We start from the raw sequence: 25,014 nt of genomic DNA, 5'->3' as shown, positions 1-25,014 counted from the left end.
GCACAGCTCGCTCCCTCGCTCTCTCCTGGACTCTGACCTCCCCGTGAAGCTATCAACACATCCAGCAACCACACAAAATCACAAACACGAGTGGAGAAAAAGTCTTTTCTGAAATGTTGCGGGGGGAAAAAAAGAGCCTTTCCTTGAATACACATTTGAAGCGACCTCATGAAAATACTCATCCTCCACAAACACATGCATGCATTGCAAATACACACACGCCCGCGCGTGCCCACACACACACACGCACATGCACACATCTCAGCTGTAGTTGTAGGTGAAGTTATATGAGCTAGGCTCCTTTGGCACTGGAGGCGGGGCCTCTGGGATGGTGATGTTCTCAAGGTCGAGGAGGCGGAGCTTCATCTCCATGCTGATGAGAGTATCTAGGTCACTGCGAGTCAGGTCACTGCCCATCTCTCTCCCCAGCAGCGCACACAGCCCATCTGTCCAGATGCAATACTACACACACACACACACACACACACACACACACACACACACACACACACACACACACACACACACACACACACACACACACACACACACACACACACACACACACACACACACACACACACACACACACACACACACACACACACACACAAGAAAGAAAGAAAGAAAGAAAGAGAAAAAACCAACACCTGTGAGATTTGATCATCTAAAGTGCTGGAGAGAACAGCCAGCAAGTATTTCTATGTTTCCTCAGTTGTTCGAATAGAATAGTTTATACAGTATATATGTATAATGTCGTCAAATACTCGAAAGAAAAGAGTTTTTCTGTTGATTTTCTCCATTAAATTTCCAAAAGGAAATCGTCATTAACGGAAATTAGTTTATCAGACAGGTGGAAGTTTCTAATTAATTGCATTGAACTAACACGAGCTGCCAACCTAACTTACTGAGATCAATAAATGTGGTTACGTTCTGATCAGCATCAACAATGCTTGAGACAACAATAATGTGTTCGAAGAAAAAGAATAGAAATGCTGACAGTCAACCAAAACTTTCTATTTGATGTGAAGCAGCAGGTGTGCTCATGAACATGTATATAGACAATGAAAAGAACATAAAACTGGTAAATACTATCATTTAAGTCATTGGATCGTTTTACATATTTGAAATAAAAAAACATCAATTCATAAATTAACTTTTGTTACTTGACTGTTTCCTGAAGTATGTTTGGATGTTTCACCAGCTCCTACTTCTGTGACCAGGCCCTTCGGTCAAAGCAGTTCATCGCCTCTTTGGATCCGAGTTACACCAAAAACGAGCCTTTAAATACACCTTCAGCAATTTGATCACCTGAGAGTGCTGATGTGGCAAACATGTTGGCAGTTGATCATTTCCATATGTGGCATCAGAGTTCGATTGTTTTCCGCCACCTGGCCCATGTACGTTCAATATCCCCCCCCTCACGCTCGTCTCTCCACCGACTCCCCAGGGAAATATCGGGGTCTTTAGTTGCTAAATGCTTTAGTGTGTCCACCAGATGGGAAGTACATGAACAGCAAATTCATCTGTTTTTTGTTTGGTTTTTTTCCCCTCAGTGAGAGCAGCTGCCCGTTATTGGAAATGAGAATGACGAGAGCAGCGAGACTGAACCATAACAGTTAAGTTGCTGACCCTAAAAACTAAGCAATGAAGAGGAAGCTGTGTAAATGCTTCACCGGGCTGGAAGGCACTGGCGAGGATAGTTTCTCTCCTTGGGTTGTGTTGCACGAGTGACCCTCTGGGATGAAACAGAAATCTCCTACAATGTTAGTGTAAACATTTTAGATTCAGCCACTAAGTTTGTGTTCACACCCACTCATTCAATAAAACTGAATATTCCTTTAAAGAGGTCATTTTGAGGTGGTAGAAACAACATAATCTCAATATTGGTGCACGTCAATATTTAATTATCACAAAAGTAGTTTCGGTCTACTTGTTTGTCAGAACCAACATCATTTTGTCCAGAAGGATAATCTCAGATGATTTTCTTTCTTTTTCATTTTACAACCCAATTGTCCCTCGTGCACATTCACCCCAGACACCGCACTGTGTGCAAGTCTCATGGTTGCTCTCCTCGCTAATAGATGAATCCGCTGCGCCAGACAATCTCAACAGATAATTTACCAGTAGCCGGGATGTAAAAGGGGCGAAATAGCTTTTGTCCCGGGCCAGACGTTTCAGCTTACCTCATATTTGTTAGGGGCGACAAAATTGAGCGTTTCATCGGGGTCGTAGAGGACAGAGAAGGCCAACTCCAGCACCTCCTGAAAAAACAACAACAAAAAAACACAGCTAGAACAATGAGAGACCTCAACAAAATCGAAAAACAAAAGACGGCTATGTGACTGAAACAGTAGTAATAACACATATATAAATAAATAAATCCAGGATATGATGCTACCTTGTTTTGCTTCAGAGCACTTTTCTCCTTCATATGAGGGCAATCCTTCCCCGTCACCACAGACTTGATATCGGAGACGGGAACTAGCAATGATACAGAGGAAATAAACAATAAATTACAGGAATTTACCGAGGTCGACCCCCTGACAGATGGATACGCTTTGCCAGTGATGGTGTCGCTGTTTGTGTTATGGGAGATTTATATGCTGGGAGATGAAGCCACTTGGAGAAAGAAAAAGGTTTCAGAGTGTCTTACTCTTGTCACTGAGGAGCTCAAAAGGCACTTCACCCTGAGGTGACTCATCCAGGTCCCCATAGTGCAGCACTTTGTGATTCAGAGAGAGCCGGCAGAACCAAAACTTCTCTACGGAGGGAAAAGACAACGCAGGGGGAACATGGTATTTAGTTTTGCTCTTCAGCGAAGCAGCAAAGCGATTGTATTGAGAGGATGTGTACCCTGCCGTCGGCGGTTCCCTAGTTTCCGGAAGCAGCTTCCCTCGCACAGCCGGTTCAGTCGTTGCTGCTTGATGAGCTCCAAGATCTCCGGCTGAATTCTCTCGCGCAGCTCACTGCAGCACAAACGCGGCAAGGTGAACAGGAGCGAGCAAACAAGGCTTACACATTATATAGACGCAAGATTAAATTTCAAGTGTAAAGTGAGGATGTTTGTTTTTTTTCTTTATATGTGACATCATCACGAAGCATCGTAAACACAGACTGACATGATAGGTGGAGACTGGAAGTCATCCTGGCTCATTCTTTCCGACTGCCGCAGACGCAAAATCTCGGAGTAGTTGAGGCCTCGCAGTTTGTTCTTCAGCTGGTCTATAGATGCTGGTTTCATCGCCAGAGCCCTGGTAATCTGCTCACGGACCACCTGCATCACCTGGTGACGCGTTCAAACACACACCAAAACAAATGAAATGTAGGGCAAAAGGAAATTTCAAACACTTAATGTGCTGTGTCTTTAGTCTACTTGTGCTTTTTGATGAGGCCTGAATTTTTATGACTATTATTTAAATTCAGCGAAACATGGTTCCCCCGATCAGAATGTGCTGACAGACATCTTTTGCCTTTTGTGTCGGCATCAATATTTTAAACTACAGCGATACAAAGTGGTTTCATGTACTTCTGTACACTTCACTGACTGCTTAGACGTGTGATAATTAACATGAATTATTTAATAAACCTTTGAGCGGTTTGCTCCAGCGGGTTGCTCGGTCTCACACACACACACACACACATGGCACAACACTGCAGCACAATGTGTGTATGTGTGTGTGTGCGATGCCACACCTGACAAGGTTCATATTCAAACGGAGCAAAGCTCCTCCTGGACAGATGGCGGATTTGGGGTAATGACAATCGCCCACTTGATCGTTATTTGACTTAAAGTTTACAGACAGTGCAATATGAGACCAATCACAATTTGAAGTAATGACAGCGCAGATAAGGGAGGGAGCTAAAGCACCGCCGAAATGATCAGCACCCTTCCTGAATGAGTGGACCATATGTTCTGGTAATCCATCCAGCAGCTGTCAAGACATTTAAAACGGCTCTCTTGACGAACAGACCCCAATCTGTCCCCAGATGGGGAACATGACTTCCTTTTTACCGACTGTTAACCCCTTCCCCTACTCCCACTTCAACCACATTTCTGTGCAAAAAGCACAGCTTAGAAATCCTTGAGGATAGCATGACAGGAATGATATCAAAATGGTATCTAATTTTACTCGTGCTCCAACTGTGACCCTGAAAGCACCAGATTTCTTATTAGATAATGTAAACTAAACGTTATCAAAATGGACCGCTTTCAACCCACACACCTGCAATCTGACCCTTGACCCCACCCACATCACATGGTTCTATGCAACTGTCTTCACTTATGTATTCCCATATGGCTCTTTCTTTACAAGGGACACGTGTGGTGATTTATGAAAGTTTTCCCCAGCCTGTGTCCAGTGGTTTTTCTGTACTGGATGTAAGCCCTTCGTCCATCAAAACGTATTTGAAGTTCTCTAAATCTTTTGTGAACAAGTTTCTACAATTGTTTTTAAACTACACATACAAATGTGAAACTTGAGAGTGACTTCCTGTCAGGACATAAAATACATTTAACGTTTGCTATTATGTTTATGATCCATTGTGCAAATTCTGTTTTAGATCACTTATATTAGATACTAAATTGATCCCCTTGTGGAAATTATTTCACTGCTTTTCACTCATCCTATGCTTGGCCTTGCTCAGCTCAGGGACCCACAGTGGAAATCAAATCCGTTTCATTTACACGACGTCCAAACTTGTGAGCTGCACTTTGGTTAGAATTTATGATGACGATTGTGTTACAGTTGTTCTTGTTTTTACTCTAAGGAGATGTCTTACACATTGCACCGTGACATTTATTTTGATATATATATATATATATATATATATAGTCAAATGACAAAGTGAGCAGTTCAATCTCCGACCTTATTGAAGTCCTCAGCTGTGGCCCTCATTTCCTTCCAGGTTTTATTCAGCAGCTGGATGCAGACACAGAAGAACTCCTCCCACGCCCGGTCATGAGTGAAGAACATCGGGTGATAGTCGTTGCAGCCTTCATTAGCTACACAAGCAAAAATCACAACCGTACGGGTAAAACACTGGAGCGAAAATGGCAATTGTTGTAAACAATCACTGCAGTAATGTTTATAATGTGGAGTCACTTACGCAGTTCTCCAACCTGGAGTATCTCGCACAGCATCCGAGTGAGTTCGATGGCACAGCGGCCAAAAGGGCACTCGTGCTTGTCCTCCCGGCTGCTGTTCTCGAGGACAATCTGTCGTGAGAGAGGGATTAAAAAAAAAAAAAATGTAGGTGTGACTGCCATTTTGTGGCTCTGTGAACCGAGCAAAATCTGATAAGGGTCCAACACCGACCCTGATGTAGGTGTCCTGGTGAACCTTGGCCAGATACAGCATGTTGTCGAGAGCCAACATCCCCGGAGGAGTCTGGGTGAAGTCCATGGCCGGGTTCACATGGTTCTGCGTTCAAAGAAAAGAGATAAAAGTGAGCCGGGCAATCTGTTTGCATCTATTTATATAAAAAGTGTCACAGTTATTGAAAGTGTCATCCAATTTGAGTGCAATGAGAGTGTCGATACGATATATGCATATAATGATGTGCAACCTTCAGTAATGAAATGTGGTGGTTACCAAGGTGATCAGAATCATACAGTCTTCCATTCAGAGTGCAAAAAAAGTTAAAATTGCATTATTATCCTCTACAATTATGTAAAATCATGTTTACAAGTTGTGAACCATTCTTGTAATATATACTGTATTATATGCAAAACAGTACTTTAACTATGACTTACTTAATGTGTAACAATATCTGTTAAATATAAATGATCATACAGTCACTGTGTGCACAGAGCGTAATGAGATTTTAATAATAATCACCCCATAACTTCAACCGTAAAGGTGTTTTCAACTGGGGAGATGAAATGCTTTAACAAGGTAAGGAGCAAAACTATGAAGTTCTCAAATATGGTGAGTTGTCCCACAAACATTAAGAATGAACCGGAGACTCACAGTGAAACCCAGCATCTTGTAATCCTTGGTGTACATGGCCTTTCTTTTCTCTGTGCCGGTGGGGTCATTTTCTCCATCGAAGGCGATTCTGCGCAACTCGAAGATGATATCCCTCTGAGTCTATCGTGGAAAAACTCCATGTTAACAGCACGTTAGCAGAAACAAGTAACAGGGTTACAGTAGAACTTTCAATGGACTTAATGAAAGTAAAGGTCAACCGAGGGGCAGCAGATGCTTGTGATCAAGCTCTCACCAACACAGGAAAATTTACATTTTCTGGTCTACTTGTCACAGATCTATCAGAGTATAAAACTGTGTATACTGTATATAATTATTACAGTTGATTAACTACTGTTAAAAAGTCATGATCTTATTGCATTCTTTATCATTTGAATCACCTTTATTGGAATTAGCAAGAGAAGAATCATAAATCATGTGGAAGATTCATGATTGCAGCGTTACCTGGTCATTTGGGTCCATTTTGGTCATCATTCGTTCTTCCAAAAGGTTAAAGGTCAACACCTGCAGAACATACAGCTGATGTGCCATTTCTGCTTTGATTGGTCGGTTTCCTCTGATGACATGCTGTAAAACAGGAGCAAAACAAGCCTGTCAAATGGTATTGTATAACTTTGTTTGCAGCCTCTTTAAAAACACAACAAAAGGAGATTTAAACCGAATGTAGCGTAATAAACACTGTTATTTCCCAGCAGGGAACAGGTCTCATAAAACGCTGCACGGATTTGTGCATTCTGGTCTCCGGCTTCTCCTGCACGCCTCCATGCCTCCTCCTCACTGACATTTGAAGCCAGTTCATTCAGGCACTTCCAGACAAGTGCCAAGAAGAATCATTTTCTGAGCAGATTTTGTCCCACTTCACTTGGTGCCATATCACATTTGCTGGTTCTGTGTCACAGAGTGAGTAAGGCTTTCCATTTTCTAAATGCTGACCACCTGCTGCTCCCAGCGATGAGACTGAGAAACACCAAACCTGTCACACAGGGACGCGCTCAGTGGTGGAGAAACAGGAATGTTTTACATGTGGAAGGTTTTCCAATATTTCACTGTGAGAAACGTCAAACACAATCTCTGGGAACTGGTTGAAGCTTAATTCAGCTCATCTGAGGGGGCAGACTGTCGGTTCTGATGCGCGGCTGAAATCTATTTCGTTTAGTGTATTTCAGACCTGGTACTCACGTTGAGGATGATGGACCGCAGGTGTTTCTGAGCTAGAGTGCTTGCCATTTCCTGAGGGCACAGAGATTCATTATTCCAACCCACAAATCAAATGAGGAGAGATTTTTATGACCCGGCAAAGCCCAACTATAACTTCACAACGGTCTAGCAACAGTAAACAAGACTTTTACTATTACATACTAGATTTCCATCACTTTGCTCTGCAAGAATTAGAATCCTTCTGTCAACAGTCTGTCCGCTGCAGCAGCACGCTATGGCGTCCTAACTGGATTTATGGGTCATGCCGTGGTTTTCCACAACACAGAGAAGAGCCACAGAGTGGAGGAGAGGTGGAATGACGGCGTGATCCGCTGGCAGACGTGTACTCACAGTGAGGTGCTGCTCCAGCGGGTTAGTATACTCCTCCTGTGGGGTTCACGGGGAGGAGTGGGAGGAGGGGAGCGGGTGTGACAGTGATGGGAACAGAAAGTGCACACACGTGGACCATGAGACACGAGGAAACATCAGCAGCACAGCATGCAATGCCACATAAAACAGCATCATGTTACAGAAAAACTTGTGTGCCAACAAACAGGTGTGTCTCAGGGAGATAGAATAGAAATGAAAATTGAATTGTTTTGTCAGTTGTTTCAGACATGAAAACTACTGTGCATGAGTGGTTTGAGCGAGTTCATACATCCCATAGCTTTATGCATATGGGTAGAGAATACACAAACTATGTTTTATTTTTTAAATTGTCATTATTTTTGCACTTTTTTATGTTTAAAACTCAAGGGTTTCATGTATGCTTTAGATTTTTACTGCTTACTGGTGATGAGGAAAAAACTATTATATGAAAGTTTTTGATAATAGATGATAAATTAAAAAGGGAGTTTCACTGTTTTAATTTAACTATTGTAAAGCTGAACTTTTCTATTTTATTCTAACTTGTTGCGATGCCCCTGTATCTGTCCTCCAAGCTTTTTAAAAAAAATTATTCATTCAGCTTGTTGGCAAATTAAAGTAGTTAAATGTAAAAAATAAATAAATTAAAAAAACACAGGAAAGAAAACGAGTGATCCTGAAAATCAAACATGCATGAACCGCATTCAATGTTGGCCTTTTCCTCTCTCAACTATCATGTTTCTTTCAAGCCAGCAGGTGAAAAAGATTTCCAAGCTGGAGTGAATTTTAAAATTTCCTATTTTGACTAACTCAACACTAATTTAATAAATGGGGCGAGAACATTACTTTAGTAGATGATTACAGTGCCAGTCACAACCTGAGCTGTGAGGCTCCTGCAGTGACGCTCTCAGTGGGACTGACTCAGTTTGCCCTCTAGTGGTCAACAAATGCAGCTGGCGGTGAATAAGTGAAAATTGTCTAACTTTAAAGTTGTGAACGGAAAGAAAATCAGGCAAACACAGCAATTCACTCTTGAATTGAAAGTAAATAATTCACCTCTGTTAACTATTACACACAATCACGCTTGAAGAGGCACATATTACTACTTACAAATACTTCTTTGTTTTCTGTACCATGGAAAAAATTGCACTATGAATTACTGAGCTACAATACAGCAAGAAGACATTTCTATGTGAGCGTCCCGCTGAAAAATAATGACATAACAATACGTTTTCTCTAACACAAGTTGGTCAGACCTCAGCACAGGATGCCTCTACATTGTTCAAACTACTGATTTTGAAAAGAAACTAAGATTTGAACCCTGTTTATATTCTCTACTCTACTGTGAAGGCTTCAAGCATGAGTCAGTGTTACTCTTTTCTACAGAAATATATATATATATATATATATCCAGTCCAACTTCAGTTGTATTGCACATTTAAAACAACAACCAAGGTTGACCAAAGTGTTTCACACTTGATAATAATAACAATAACAATAATAATAAGTAAAAACAGGGTTAAAACAATGTCACAATATTACAGCGTCAGTGCTCAATTTGTGTTAAAAGCCAGCAAGTATATACTGTATGTGTCTTAAGTAGATATTTGAAGGACTCAAGAGACCAAGTAGTTCTAATGTGGACAGGCAAGCAATTCCTGACTATATATATATATTTATACATATACATATATATATATATATATATACTATGTATAGATGGGTTAGTTAGTTTAATCTTTGTGAACCTTTATAATAATCTCCATCAAGCTTTTCTGCCGGTTTCAACCGGAATAGTTTTCTAATAGAACATGAGTAACAAATTGTTGACCTTCTGTCTTTAAGTGGGAAACCAAAGATTACATGTAGGCCTATTTTAAGAAATAAGACAATACAGGGACAAAACACTCAGTGAAAGAATATTAAAAACCGCATGTCGCTATTACACAATGTGAACTGCAGAGTGAGCGGAGAACAGAAACATGATGACAGTTTAGTACGGTCACACACTGGACAGAAGCACTCAATCCTTCAGCGTTTGTACATTTGTCAGTGCTATATGCATTCATAGCAAATCTTTTACTGATTTTGATAAAAAACCAAGGGATTCTTTCGAAAAATCCGTAGCATAACAACTAATCAAATACACTTTTTGGATGTTTGATGGTTGATGTTAGAGTGTGTGGCATTAAAAACACCGGCTATTCTTGGAGAGAGAAAAATAAAAACTTTTGATTTAACCTGGATATAAACAGAAATATCCCAGCTCCCCTCAGACCCCTGAACAGGAACAGTCGTCCTCAACTCACGGCTGAGTGCTGAGTCCGTTTCACCGAAGAGACCCGGTGAAAGAAATAAGACAAATGTACAAACTTCAAAGTTAGACGACTACGAGTGTCGGGCACAATCCACAACGCGACAGCTGGCAGACAGACGTCCAATCATGAGATTTTAGCTTGAACTAGCCGGCTGCTGCAAACATTAGTGACAGCTGTGAGCTGATATCGGCAGTTTAATGATACAAAAAGAAGGACGTGTGTATGATGCAGCTACAGGTTTTTTTTGTGTGAAGATTGGACATTCGTATTCTCTCTGTGTATATCTCTCAAGAACGTTCAGTCCTTTTCCTTCCCTGTCACACTGCGAGTGCACTGACCTGCCGTCTGTCCTCGGGAGCCTTCAGGAAAAGAGCGTTGATGAGTGCAATGGCGTAGGTTTGGATCTCCTGGTTCGACCTGGAGAAATATCCAGGAGCATAACAAACAGTTAGAAGCATCTTGCTCCACAGACATCCACGCAGGATTCAAACTACAGGCTGACAGCGCCACCACTTTTAATCACGATTAACACAAACGCGGGGAATGGATTCAGGATAGCCAGGAGCCTCGCTTTCACAGCCGACATATTGCACACATTAGTCTTCATGTATCTCCTGAAACAGCATGGCAGTCATTTTCAATAGATTTGCATATGAAAACTACCAGCAAGCATTATCTAATATACCTTGAACCAGTTATTCTTCCATCCCATTGGGCTCATTTGTAGTCGATAAACAACTAAATTCCTGTTGGCGACATGAAACATTCCACTAGGTGGTCGAGTTCCTCTAGTAAAACTCAACATGGGAATCTTATCTTTTGGTGAACTAAAAATATATTGTTCTGAATAATAATTATTCAGAGTGATACAACATACACAGCAATGCTTTCCGTTTTATACATACGTCAAACATTCTCAGAACAGTGGGTCTTTGTTGAAAGCTTTTTAATTTGTGCTTGTTGGCCAATTGTTCTTTTATCCTTTGACGTGACTGAAGATGTGTGGATGGAATTACATGAACATTTGGACACAACAAACCAATTACCAGTAGACATGGTTTGACTGGACCTTTTTATGCTTGAAGACGTTTAATCAGACTGCTGATGGAAAGAAAGATATTCAATAATGCCGGCGGCGTCGTGTGACCGAGGCAATCTGTGAATCCTCAACTCATCCCTTCCGCAAATCAAACATCAAGACAACAAGTCACCCCACACTGCCCCCCGCTGAGTTCAGAGTGCTCGAAGCCCCTGTGCATGTGTGTGTGCTCACACTTGCAAATGCCCGATGAGCTGTCCCACGGTGATCTCCTGGGCCACCCGGTGGTACAGGCTGTGGCTGTTTAGGACCATGCTCTCAAGGATGGCAAGAGAGCGCTGCAGGATGGAGACATCCACCATAGGCTGGTTCACGTAACCTGCGATCTGAGGGCGGGGGCGGGAGGGGGAGACAGGACCGAGAGACATGGAGGGAACTCTTATTCAGTTGGACTTGACAAAGTGTCTGCGATAACAGACTGATCCACTCATCCAAGCAGATAAAGTCACTTTATTTGTAGAGGGAAAAAAAAACTAATAAAGAGGTCTGAAAGTCTGTCCTGTTCGCCCGTCAAGGACACAGCAAAGTTCTCAGAAGAAAACTCTTCACATTCGTACTGCAAGAGCTCTTGATAATATGAGGGTTGCTAGGCAACAGGACCCACGCATTTCCACCATTTGGTAAGAAAAAAAAAAAAAAAGGTCAAGTAATTAAATAAAAGTGCATGAATAAAAAGGAATGAAAAGACAGACCTTGAAAGTTTATTGAAAGGAGATTTTTATTCTGCATGCTCGGTGTAACTCTTTTGAATGGTTCTTTTGTCGGGGCGGGCACCTGTTTGATGAAGGAGAGGGAGATAAGGTCCCAGGACACAATGCCGTGGTCCATTAGCTCCAGGAAGGCGGTGAGAGTGAAGGCCAGCATTTCACCGAAGCTGCGGAAGTGAAATGGCAGTGAGAGGGTTTTTTTTCACACCACCTCGTACAAGTCACACTGAAAAGCCGCCACTACTTCAAACGGTAACGAAAAAAAATGCGGCGCGCTACATTGTGTCCACACTGTCAACAGTCAAACTCACTGAGTCCCGCTCTCCACAAGACGAGCCAGAGTGGCGATGCCCTCCATATTGATGAACTCCGTGGCGAACGTCGGGTCAGCAGAAAGTTTGGCCAGCTCTTTCAGAGCCTCCAGGCGAGCGTCGATACCATGGGACTGGATCCTCTCCAGGAGCTGACGGGCAGCACGACCCTGTCGGAGACAAAGCAGAGCTTCGGTGCTCCGGTGAAGATCCCCCCCCACCCGGCCAAAGGACCTAGTGCAACCTTAAAAGAGACCAGGACGTACTCACAATGTCCAACAATGCATTTCATTTCACAGTCAGGTTCACTGTCACTCAGATCTAGACTAAGAAAGCCAACAACGACCGTCCTGTCTGAGGACGCTTTCCATGTTCCGGCTCGACACGTCTCTGACCATTTTATCTTATAGAGGGTGTGTTGAATCTGTGCTGACCAGTTCTCTTTTCTGCTGCTTTGGTAACCTCGGCACCAGGTCGAACGGTGAACTAAGCAGTGTCCTGAGGAGTAGTAAGATTGTGGGAGATCAACGGTGCACACCGACGGATCGGTACAACAGGCAAATTATCAGGGAGGCTCATGCCATCCTTTCAGACAGCTCCATTCCTTTACACGCCGCGTTGCAGGTTTGCCCCTCCGACCCTCATGTCAGACTCACTCGTATGAAGGAAAATAGGTACAAGCACTCCTTCTTCCCCAAAGTCATTTCCACCTCTGAATTCAGAACAGAGTAAGAGAGGTATTACCTAATATGATATTATGTGGCTTCTCACAGATTGGCAGGAACTTCTAATTTGCACCAATGGCACTTTACCGATCTTACATCTTATAGCTGATAGGCTCCTGGAGATGACCTATTTTAGTTTATTTTCCCCCACTCTATTTACTCGCAGCCACGCATTGTATTATCCCTCCCTCTTGGATATTTAAAGGTTGTTTGCCCTGTATATATGCACGTTCTTTATGTTTTATACTTCACAGTAACACTAATTGCCCTACGGGGACACAAACAAAGACAGAACTGAACCGAAAAGAATCTAATTAGCTGAGTTATACAGTGTATTTCTGATGGATCTGGAGCCATCAACAAGAATATTCAATATTTTAAAAATAGAGATGCGGTTTAAACCCCTCTCACACATTAGAAGTGAGCCTGGACGACCGTAGGAGGCTGTACTGACTACGATGACCCAAGCTGAACAATGCAGTGGGTCTGTATAGAGCGGCAGAGACTCACCGCAAACTATTTTGCTACAATAACTGTATCTTTGTCTTCCCGATAAGCGTGTCCACCTCGGGAACGTTTTAAAACTTGTCTACTCATCCGATGCCTTCTGGTTATCGCCCTCATCTGACTCATAATGTTCGTGCATTCCCAGACATCAGCGTTGTACTCCATAAGAAAACCCTCTGCTTGACAGAGCTGCAGGGCAGATGTTCTCCGGTTGGTACCGGAGCCAATAGAACTAAAATATCAATATAAGTTGTATATTTTGGTGAAGCACAAACTTTATTTTTCAGTAGAGCTGTCTGGGCTTTAAAGGGATGAGAGGCACCCGCAGTTCACTTGAAAGCAGGGTGGAATTATAAAAAACAGATTGTCATATATTATTAGTGAGTTAAAGGAAGCTGTTATTTGCCATGGCGAGTCACGTCAGCTCCTCTCATCCTTTCGGAGAAAATACTTTCACCACCGTCACAGACTGACAGTTTGGTCTTAGGAGAGAAACTTGAAAGGTATGTGTCGGCTGAATTCACATTTTCAAAGACATAAACTGACAGCCGGGTGGAGTGTGCAAAACGGTCCACGGTCACAAAATAGAGCAAGAAATCTAAAGTACAGACCAGGGAATCATTATATGGATTGCCAGTCTGTAGTTGTTCTTCAGAAAATTGCCCCTTCAGAATGTCGACTTTGAAAACAATTCCAGACAAAATTAAACACTGTGTGAGTCAACTTACAGGAGAGATTGCTAATCGAAGGATGGTCCCATTTTTGATCTCGCCGCGGCTCTGGAAGATGACAAGAGGAGGCTTGTTGAAGTTTAATCTTGATTCACTGCGTCCTCAGAACAAGGTCGAGAGAGAAAACCGCTCACCTGCTCAGTGATATAGAGCTGAGGGCCATCAGCGTACCGCAGAGCAAACTGCTCCGAGCCTGACAGAGACCACCTGAGGATAAGGACAGAGCAGCTGAGAATCCAGTGTGATTTGAAATCAACCCGGTGAAAAAGTTAGAACGCAGTAAACTGTAGTATGCATGAACAAAAGGTGGCTCAAAGTCAGGCTGTTCCCTCCAGCGGTTGTACTTACACAAGTGGCAAACTGAGCGATTGCGGAGGAGAATAAATCAGTGGGTGTTAACAGCAAAGTGCAAAGAATTTTCTATTTCAATGGTGAGGAGAGGCAGTGGGTAGATGCGGCGAAGCTCGGAAGTGGACGAGGGAGTAAAAATTTGTGCAAGAAGATGAAATAGACAAGACCGTAATGACTCCAAAAATAATATCAAGTCAAAGCTATGCACCTTTAAAGTGTCTTCTTTAATATTATATTGACTTTCATTGTGTATTTATCAATATATATTGATTATACTGAAGGTTTCTCAAGCTGGCAAATACTTTAATATTTGAACTGAGCTATTTACCAAATATATCGTCTATTGACTGATTCAGTCTGTGTGTGTGTGTGTGTGTGTGTGTGTGTGTGTGTGTGTGTGTGTGTGTGTGTGTGTACTGCTTTTAACGTGTGAAGCACTGTGTCAACAGTAAACCACAGCTCTTTGGGGGGTGTATCTTCTCATAGTCATAATGAACATTCATTCATTTCATTGAAGGAATGTATTTCACAAATACACAAATTGTAGATAGAGCCTATAAAAAAGAAAAAGAAAAAACACCCAAACCCCTATTCCACTCAGACCAGGGATTAGAGCGTCGGGAGAAATAGCACAGGCCGGTTGTTTTAAATCCAGAAAGCCACAGCGACAACAAATATTTTCATGTTTGGCAAATGAAAGGAAAACCATCATATTTGCATAAAATCAGCCATTTAGTTATAAAAATTCAAAGCTTTTCGATTATTTTTTTTTTTAACGGAAATTGTTAATGACAGCAGGAGTCAATACTTGTGTCACACGTGTTTCAAAAGGTGGAGTCAGTAGCTTAAACATAGTAATAGTCTTTATTTGCTGCGAGATTAAAGTGAGTACTTTAATATTCATTAACCTAAATATTTTCTACACTAACCCGCTGCTGTGCTTGTCCGTTATATTTATAAGTACAGTTCATTCATCTCACGTCTTATTTTATCGGTCACTCTAATTCATTCAAATAAACCCAAATGAAGTAAATTATAGTGATTTTAGTCTACCCTCAGTTAAATTTACTGTCTCCTGTCTAGATAAAACACATTAAAAGATTGAAGACTAAATATAGCATGTTTCCTTTTGTAAATCAAGCAGACTATTGGTGGCCGCTGAAAACATCTGCAAAATCTTCAAATATGAAGCATATATATATATACACATTAAAATATGAAGGATAATACTTACCCATCACACACTTCCCGAATTATTGAGGACAAAGGTCTTTTCTACAAAACACACAAAGAAACATTGCTAACATGCAACATAAAAAAATAAATGTATTCTAATATCACATTGATCCCAGTTTGTGACATTTTGTAAAGACTTTACTCCTTTAAATTAGTCATGACAAGAATTGTGAATACTTTTTGTCATTATGCAAAACTGAGGCACTACTCAGCATTACTCATGCCTTTCACATTCAAAACAAATTAAGGCTTTGCATAATTTTGCAATTTAATCATCAAGTTTTCACTTTTGGAGCTGCTTAAAGTTCAGCAAGGCAAACATGTAAATTCGTGTTATAGCGACAGACCTGGTCCATCTCTATGAGCTGTGCATTGGCGCCGGGCCATTCGATGGCCACCTTCACAATGTCTGCAGGGGGTGGCATGGCTCTCCTACTAGCGCCCTGCAGGGAAAGAATATATACATATTTATATATATCAACACAGTCATGAAGAGATTATATGTAGCAACTATACACGACTCTTTCAAATAGTAAACTAGAACTAAAGGGGTTTGTATGTTGTTGTACATCACCTAATGGATAACTGCTGATGGGGTCAGTCGCTCTCACAGCTCAGCAGTATAAACCCTGTTAACACAGAAATCCACAGCCGCTCACACAAGTTTAAAACCTTAAACTCCTTAAAGCTGGGTTCTCTTTTTCAAACTGAATGTGTCAAGAAAGCAGATCAATAAGAAATAAAAAAAAGACTGTTTTACAAAACACACACACACACAAGGAGCCTTCCACTGACTGGGCTCGGGTCTGCAGGGTTTTGTTGCTCTCAACATATAATGCTGAGTAAATCATGAAAATGTCCTAACTTCATAAATATCTAAATAGGTTGCGCTACCCATAAACATCCCCCGACGTTTTATTTGTGAATTAAAATGTCACTTTTACTTCCTTCACATTTTTCACCTTGGCAATGAATGAACACCAGACATAAATTGAATGTGCTCTAAACCAGCCCGCTGGTCACTTTTATGGAGCTTATATATCGAGAGCAGTCAAACCTGTAGAAACATACGCCGGCGGGCCTCACCTTCCCTGTTAAATTTAAGGTGTATTATTGTGATTCTCACGCCTGCTACAACAGCTCTGCCATGCACGAGCACAAAGAGCACAGCAGAGACCGCGATCTGGCAACAGAGACAGATTTGTCCCCGTGCTCCGACGTGAGGAGAGCATGAAAAGCTGCCTGACACATTCAGCTGGTGATTGGATGATGGCAGGAAAGAAAAGAAGGAGGGGAAAAAAAAAAAGAGGCTCTGCTGTTCTCCAAATGGCTCTTTGCAGTCAGGGGGCTTTCAAGATACAAAACACTTTGTACTGCTTAGGGCCCTGCACATGAATAGAAATCTAGATCATTAGACAAACTATCTTCAACAAACTGCAACGAACAACTCTTTTCTCTGGAGATTCATTAGCGGTGTAAGTATTTTCAGAGCTGCAGCAAACAGGATTTGATAGGTTTGTTCTATAAATATACACATCTGCTGGATCGCATCAATGACAGCTGTGACATCCGACACCGTTACAGTTTGATCAGCGAGGAGAGAAAAGCACTTTTTGTTCAGAAACACAAGTTGATTCGTCGGAGGGTTCGGCAACTGCTCCCGGTGCATCTTGGCCTTTCAGATGCTCCTCGCCATAAACACATCTCAGAGTTGGAAAGAAATGAAGTGGCTCTACTTGGAATATTTACGCACGACTAAATCCTTTCATCGTTAAATAATTGAACGGCGGGATCACCGACGTGCGCTCGCCACATAATTTGTCACAACAGAGCCGAACAGCCTGATATGGGATGATACACAGCAAATGTTAACTTCGACTAACAGCTAATTATAGATGGATTCAGCAAACGATGTCAAAACTGCCAATTAAACTCCAGATTCCAGGCAGCCAGCTGATGGAGAGAGTGCACCGCCCACGCACTGTATAGCGCGAGATCACCCCGAGACCGTGCTCTTTGGAGGCCTCCGGGTTAAATTTATATTTTTGGTTTGTGACCATTTGTTTGTGCAGTTGTAAACCATGTTAGAAAACAATAAAGAAAAATCGAAATCATGGAATCAGCCACTGTGGACAGCTTTAAGCGCAACATGTATGACGATTGCAGGATGACGTGTAAAGATCTACCTACCTGACTTCCACTAATGAAAGAGATCCAAAAAAAAAAAAGGTAATTTGATGTAGCCCTTCTTTTTTTTCCAGTCAAATTAATTTAATCATGGTTATTCATCAGAAAATGATTTTCCTTTACTTCAGTCTAATATTGTGAAAACTTGAAAGTTAAAGTGTGAGACCAGCCTTTCTGTTCGTTTCCACTTTATCACTAAGGGGCTAACTTTACTTTCAATCAGCAACACGAGGTGAATTTGACAGGTACAAAGTAAATGTCCATCAACCACCGACGAGTCACAACAGTGCTGTCGTTGCAGGACTGGTGAAAGCACGGCGAGTCACCATGTTCTGCAGTGACCGCCAAGCTGACGGCAGAGAACACATTCATGAAAGAAATATCGTTGTAATCCAAACGTGACACTCGGATTTGCTTTGATTGATGCTGAAGTCGGTCAACATGCTGTGTTGTTATCCACCATGATTAAAACAACAGTTAACTAAAAGATCCACCCACAACATTTAAAGTTGATAATGGCGCCACGCATGAGCAGGTACTCACAGTCAAGTTATTTATTTATCTTTTTTTAAATCACCGTCTCTGTGGTTACTTTCAGATTAGACTCGACATTTCTTTCATTTACTTGTAGTGGAGGAAGTAAAACCTTCATCTATTCCTGGAGTAGAGTGCCAAAATCTCAATAGTACTCAAATCGAGCCTCTTCTCACAGTCGGTCCTAACCACTATGCCACCGCAGCCCCTGCTATAACTTTATATGAGCAAAGGTTTTAATTGGCTTTTCTTCAGACTCACACTCGTAACTCGTTTGAGAGGAGAGGAGCTGTGACAAGCTCCGGCCTGCCGCCACTGTAAGAATTTGGAGATGGCAGACACTTCATATCGGCGGCTCAGCTGTCATCACAGATTGATCAGCCTTTGTGACGTAGCTAACCAGCAAACGGTCACATCTGTGCTGGGAAATGAGATCCGAGGGGGGAAGGGACATGGTTAGAACTCTCACCTCATGAAGAGAGTTCAAATCTAGACTGGACCTTCATGTGTGGAAACAGACTTTCTTCCAATGCATGAGTGGGTTTTCTACAGGTTGAGACACATGGGGGACGAGACTGACTGGTAAGTCAAAATTGTAAATGGGAATTTCTGTCTGTCTTTGTCCTACGTTGGATAAAGCTGTACAGCATAGAATATAGAAGGAAGAGGGACAACCAACCCCCTCAAACCCATTAAGGGCTATAAAGGGATAATATATCAGCGACAACAATTAAAATGGAAAGTCTTGACAGTGAAGTTATTCTTTAAAACGAAAAAGTTTAAGCAATTTACCAATTAATGAAATGGGCCAGAAAGGACAAGATGTTATGATCATTTTTCAAACATTGGTGCTGGTTACAGAAAGTCATTTCATTGCAACAGGTTGGATCAAAGGAAAGATACTGTGCATCATATGCAATAACATAAAAAGCCCACATATGGACACATTATTAGCCTGGTTGCTCGATGAATTGTGAACTTTTCAACGCGATCCTAGACTTCAGCAGGCAAAGCAAACATATTACTAATGCCATGTGACCCGCCAATGAAGCTCACTGACCAACAATATAGGAGAAGACTCAAAACAAAGATCCAAGAGAGAACTGATGGTTTATGTTACTGTTACTATGTGTGCTTTAGTTTCCCCCATTGTCACACCTTAAAATCCTAATCAGAAGAAATGCAACTCCACTGAGAAAGAATGTTACAAACAAGTGGAGTGGAAGTGTATTTAATCATAATTATTTGGTGTAGCAATCGTCCAAGTGCACCAGCATGAAACACGCTGCTGAATACCTGCAATTATTGATGTTAATTACAAGTGTGCCTCTCCTGCTGTTCCATGTGATAATGCCTGCTTGAAGTGCCCCTCTGCATTACACTTCAGTAGGTACTTTTGTAAAACTTGATCACCAGCACGTCTGCCGTACATTCTCTCTTTATTAAAACATTAAACCGGCAATGTTTCAGTTAGTCAGTCAGTTATGTATATATTGAACTCCATGTGTTACACTGTGGCAGTATATTAAGACAAGATCGAAATGGACTGTCATTAATTAAAACATGTCTATTAACAGTCTTTTTATTATTTTGACCAAAGCTTTGGCATACACTCACCAGGTACCTCATTAAGGAAACCCATTCATGCAAATAAGTATTAATCATTAGTCAATCACATGGCAGCAGCACGAGCTGCAATAGTTCAAACCAAGCATGACAATGGGGAAGAAATGTGTTGTGTTTTTTTTAATGTGGCATGGTTTTTGGTATTTCATAAACTGCTGATCTTAGAGTTTTGTGCAGAAACCTCTCGAGGGCTCACTGGGAATAGCTTGAAGAAGAGAATTAAATCCAGTTAGGGACAGTTCTTTTAGGCCAAACTGTCTTGTTCATGAGAAAGGCCGGAGGAAAATGACCAGATTGGTTCAACATTACAGAAAGGCAACTGTAACTCAAATAGCCAAGGTATGGACAAGACCATCTCTGACCACACACTGAACCTTGAAGCTTATGGGCGAGTGGCAGAAAACCACCAGAGGCACAATTAACTGTCAGTTAAGAGCTGACAATTGAGGCTACACTTTGCTTCCTACTTGGACAAATGACAACATGCACAGACAACACCATCGCAGACTTATACCAATGGTCCAGGCTGCTGCTGGTGTAACAGTGTGAGAGACAATTTATTAACACCTTGAGTACCTTATTTTTAACTGAGCTTAGTTTGAACACCACAGCCCAGGTCAGGTGTGTCAAACATAAGGCTCCAGGGATTTTGTGGGAAAACCCTTTTTTATTTTTTTTAAACAAATTCCTTTAAGAGTAGCACATATAACACAACACTAAGACAATGAGTTTATTGCAAGGAAACTAGTATTAGCCTTAAAACCATGCTGTTAGAAAGAGTTTGTAAAAATATGCATAATGAATAAAGAATGTTTTTAAATTTAAATGTTATTATGGCACTATTTTACTGATCTTCGAGGTGAAATTGGAGTGTGTGTGTCCCCTGAACTAAACAGTGTAGTCTAGGTGGATATTGTTACTGACCATGCTCTTTCCACTGATGGCTGCTCTCTTGCAGGATAACACACCATCTCACAAAAAACTCAAATAATCTCAGACTGGTTTCTTGAGCATTATTATATTCCAGAGGAATCCACAGTCAGCACATCTCCATCTAATGAAGCACCATTTGGACATTCTGCGTTTTGGACCAATAATCTTCTTAGACATGTTTCATTGATAAAATTATAATTACACTATTGCATGGTGTAAACTGTACATAACTGGTGGGCTCACGTTGAAAAACACAACTTCATTGTTTGAGCGTGCGCGTGCGCGCAGTTCACAACATTTGGCTGCACGCGCTGTGGCCGGTAGCTTAGCAACAACTGCTAAGGAGCTGCAGCCTGAAAAGAAATCCACCAGTGTGGTCGGAGCCACAAAAAACACTCCCAAACAACTTGTGCTGTCGCCCACCAGCCCGGCTCGGATGTTCCTGACGCCATTTTACAGCTCCTGGTTACTGGGGTTGGTTCGGGGGGCTGCCTTCCAGCCCGCTGCCGGTGGAAAACAGGGGGATTTTTCACACATGTTAAAAAAAAACAAAAAAAAAAAAAGAAACGACATGAAGCGCCCTGAACTTTCCCCACAGCCAGTTAGCTTGTTGGGAGGCGCCGAGTGGCGCCCCCTCTGGCTCATTTGGGACACGGCTGCTCCCCGAGGAGACGAACGAGATTTCACAAATCATCGACTTCACGTTAAATGATTTTCACTGAGATAAATGCACGACACTGCAGGCACGAGCGCGACGGCAGCGTCCGCCTCGCCTCGCGATGAAGAAGAGCCTGTTTAACGCTCTGTTAGCATCTCATCTGCAGTGTCACACACACGCACTTCTTATATCACAAACATGTCTGAGCCAAGTTATGGAAATCCTTCCTGATCCCAGCTGATGGATGAGGCAGGACTGGGGCTGCTGGTGAGCTGAAGGAGCTCACACTCACACACACTCAGGCACAACTCGTGTTCACGGCGGCTCCCTGGTGAGAGGGACGCAGGCGGCGCCGCGTCTTGTTATTGTGCGTCTGAAAGCAGCAAAAAGAAGGAAGAAAAAAAAAAAAAGCCCCCAACCTTACCCGCTTTCACAACGAGCAGCAGCGGTGTTCCTCCTCACAAGGCGGCTAATGGGACTCAGTCATCGCCTCCAGCCGGTGCCTGTCCTCCGCTCCTCCATTGCAGTCAGTGTGCAGACAGTCAGTCCGGGGCAGAGGATGCTCACAGCCTTTGGATTTTACCCCCCAAGGTTACCTCTCTCTCTCTCTCTCTCTCTCTCTCTCTCTCTCTCTCTCTCTCTCTCTCTCTCTCTCTCTCTCTCTCTCTCTCTCTCTCTCTCTCTCTCTCTCTCTCTCTCTCTCTCTCTCTCTCTCTTCCACGCCTTGTGGGCGGGACTCAATGTAAATGTCAGCGTCTGCAAATGAGGCAGATTTGCTCCATCATCTGTGCACGAGACTCAACAACATAAAAAAAAAAAAAGAAAAGAAAAGGACGTCTTCATCTCCAAGCCAGGTGCTTCATGCATCATCTTATTCCACGATGCTCCAGTCACAACCCAAAGGCTTCGTTAGATTGATAACGTGGGTAGAAAAAGGAGTTGAGTCAATGTGTAAGAATGAGTCACGCGTCAGGCACAAACCAGGTGTCACGTACCCCCCCCCCCCCCCCCCCCCCCCCCACTAACTTATTTTTATCACCAGGAGATGTGAACATATATCAGATAATTACAGTACATATGGACCTGCTAATGTTTCCATGATACACTTTTTAACCATCACTTGGCGAAGCCTCTGTACATCTAGATATCTACACGAATCATGTCAGTAATATAACAAAATACTATCTCTCCATAACCAAAGGCAGAATCGGGATCAGAATAGTCGTTCCTGTCATTGTAAAAACAACTAAATTGTGCCACATTATATATATATATATATATATAGATGACATAGACCATTTCAAAGGAGCCATAAAATGCATAACAAGTGTGAATATATTGAAGGAGGTATAAGGTACTAAGGAGAACAATTAAATGCTTAAAAAAAAAAAAGTCAGATTTGTGAAAAAAAAACCTCATACAACATACAACAGTCAGTTATTGTGCTATAAATTCCTCATGGGCACTCTGGAGAGGATATAAAAATCTGACATCTCCATGCAAAAGATAAAGTTTGGTCACCCTAAGCATACATACCTTTCCAGCACAACACAACGATAGATAAGGTTTTCCATTTTTGTTTTGGGAGGGGGGGGGGCGGGGGGGGGGGGGTTCACAATACGAGCATATGCTTTTACAATTAAATACTGAAATTGTATTCGCCTAATATGTCGACTCACGTAAATGTAGTTTAACTTGACATTAGATATTGTATGGAGAGTCACCACACCAAAACTAGTTTCTGTGGTCCAAGCCTTCGTTAACAAAGGCTCGTTTCCGAGTGTTGCCATGTTGGTTACATTGCGGTGTCTGTGTGCGCCGGTAAAAGCTCCATAGAACTTCTCACTCGCTTTACTTCAACATCCAATAAGTCATGCAGGTATTAATCATTTTGGTGGCATTACTACGTTGCACACATTACTACGTTTTTTTATTTTAATTTACAAAAAAAATCCACCACTACGCTGCAAATGGTAAAAGAGCCAAATTAATAACGTTCATTATTAAAGGCAAGTGGGCGGCACACACTCAAGAGGAGCTCAGCTGTAAGTGCTCATTTCCAGAGTCCTTTGGGTTTTAGTTTGCCCGTGATGGACGGCAGCTTCGTTTCCCAGCCAGGTTCTCTTTGCCGGCTGAGTGAGCCTGGGAGCCTTCAGTGTCATTCCCTACATCCAAAACACTCAAAGAGGCCGGACTGACCTCGTCAGAGGAGGAAGTGTGGTGAAGCTTCGCTCAAGAAAAATCCCCTGAGAAAATGTGTGTAATAAAAGGCGTCAACTCTCCCCTTCAAAAAAACAACTGATGGTGTGACGTTTAAAATCATCCACTCACCTAAAGGTCTAGAAGACGCTAAAACTTAAAAGTTTACGAACAAAAGATGTCTTTGGGCATCATTGTCACCAAAGGAACAACGACTGAAGAGTTTTACCACCTGGATACATGAAATCAGAGGAATCTGATATCGAGGGGAAAATTCACCCTGAACACTGGAATTACCTCGAATGATCAGCTTCGGTCTTTGAAGACATTCATTTTTATTTTACACAATTGTGACCAATAATTACCAACAAAAGCCATCAAGACACACCATTCTGGAGTGACGGGGCTGTAAAAAACACTACATCTCTGAAAAAGATTTTTGAGGTGAAAAAAAAAAAAGGAGCAAATCTGCATTTTTCCAGTTCCTTAAGACAAATAAACCTTCTGAATTCCACTTCATTCAAGGTAATTCTTTAATGTTTGTTCTCCTGCAGGGTTCACTTGAACCATCTTGGGTCAAGCTGTTGACTTTTACTTTTTTGAAGGTTATCGATCTTTAATGGTGTCGTTGTTGGACTGCCCTTTATCTCACCAGGGGAAAACAATTTTTTATTTTTTTTTCCCAGTAAATCACCTGGAAAAAGTCTGTCGGATTGGTTTGCTTTATTTTGTCATTTACCTTCATCCGGCCTTAATTCTTACTTTCATATAAAAGCAGGCTGTGCGTTCAGGCAGACGCTCTATCTAGTCATCATTGTCAGTGTGAATGGCACATATAGTAGAAGTACGACGCAAATGAGGGACATGGCTGTAAAATGCTTCCAATACAGTTGTTGGTAGGAACAAATACTGCATGTACACGGATATCATCTCAGCAAGACTAGAAGTGTTCCTACGTAACTGCTGCAGCTTCCTTAAAATGTGCAGATGCTCAGAAAGTCTTTAGTTTTTCTCCCTGGCTGCTTTGTGTAGTCATTTTTAAGTGTTATGTTAGATCATTTTCACCACGGTACAAACAAACGACACGTTTCTTTTTCTGCGTCACACGTTACATTTTTTTTCTTTATTATACACAGAACCATGAATACAGGAAAAGAATCTCCACAGCCTCGGGGGTGGGAGTGGTCACCTTTATAGGATGGCTGCTGGTGAAACGTGAAGGGGACAAGCAAACAACTGTACCTAAACCCACTGAGGAACGACTGAATGTATTTAGCTCCACATTACAGCTCATGCATGACATCAAAAATAGCATTTCTGACATTTAAGTTTCATCAAC

At 41.9% G+C, this 25,014-nt stretch overlaps 1 protein-coding gene across 1 annotated transcript; it reads right to left on the bottom strand.

Annotated features, from left to right (window-relative positions):
- Positions 1-261: 261 nt before the first annotated feature.
- On the bottom strand, positions 262-22,091 carry elmo2 (engulfment and cell motility 2; the record flags this gene model as incomplete). The annotated part of the gene is made up of 23 exons (XM_080460626.1): positions 21,901-22,091; positions 16,113-16,167; positions 15,886-15,981; positions 15,537-15,577; positions 14,086-14,158; positions 13,949-13,999; positions 11,989-12,158; positions 11,745-11,844; positions 11,145-11,296; positions 10,210-10,288; positions 7,539-7,574; positions 7,170-7,220; positions 6,435-6,557; positions 5,973-6,092; positions 5,319-5,423; positions 5,110-5,218; positions 4,869-5,005; positions 3,123-3,286; positions 2,857-2,969; positions 2,657-2,764; positions 2,402-2,484; positions 2,187-2,264; positions 262-462 (listed from the first exon to the last, which is right to left on the bottom strand). The coding sequence occupies exons 3-23, from the start codon at positions 15,961-15,963 to the stop codon at positions 262-264; spliced, it is 2,172 nt and encodes a 723-aa protein (XP_080316752.1). The 5' UTR covers positions 15,964-15,981; positions 16,113-16,167; positions 21,901-22,091.
- Between the last annotated feature and the right edge of the window lie 2,923 nt (positions 22,092-25,014).

The sequence above is a fragment of the Lipophrys pholis genome (genome assembly GCF_963383615.2).
Source record: "Lipophrys pholis genome assembly, chromosome: 4".
In the NCBI taxonomy this organism is placed as follows: Eukaryota; Metazoa; Chordata; class Actinopteri; order Blenniiformes; family Blenniidae; genus Lipophrys; species Lipophrys pholis.
This window is presented reverse-complemented; position numbering and strand designations above follow the sequence as displayed.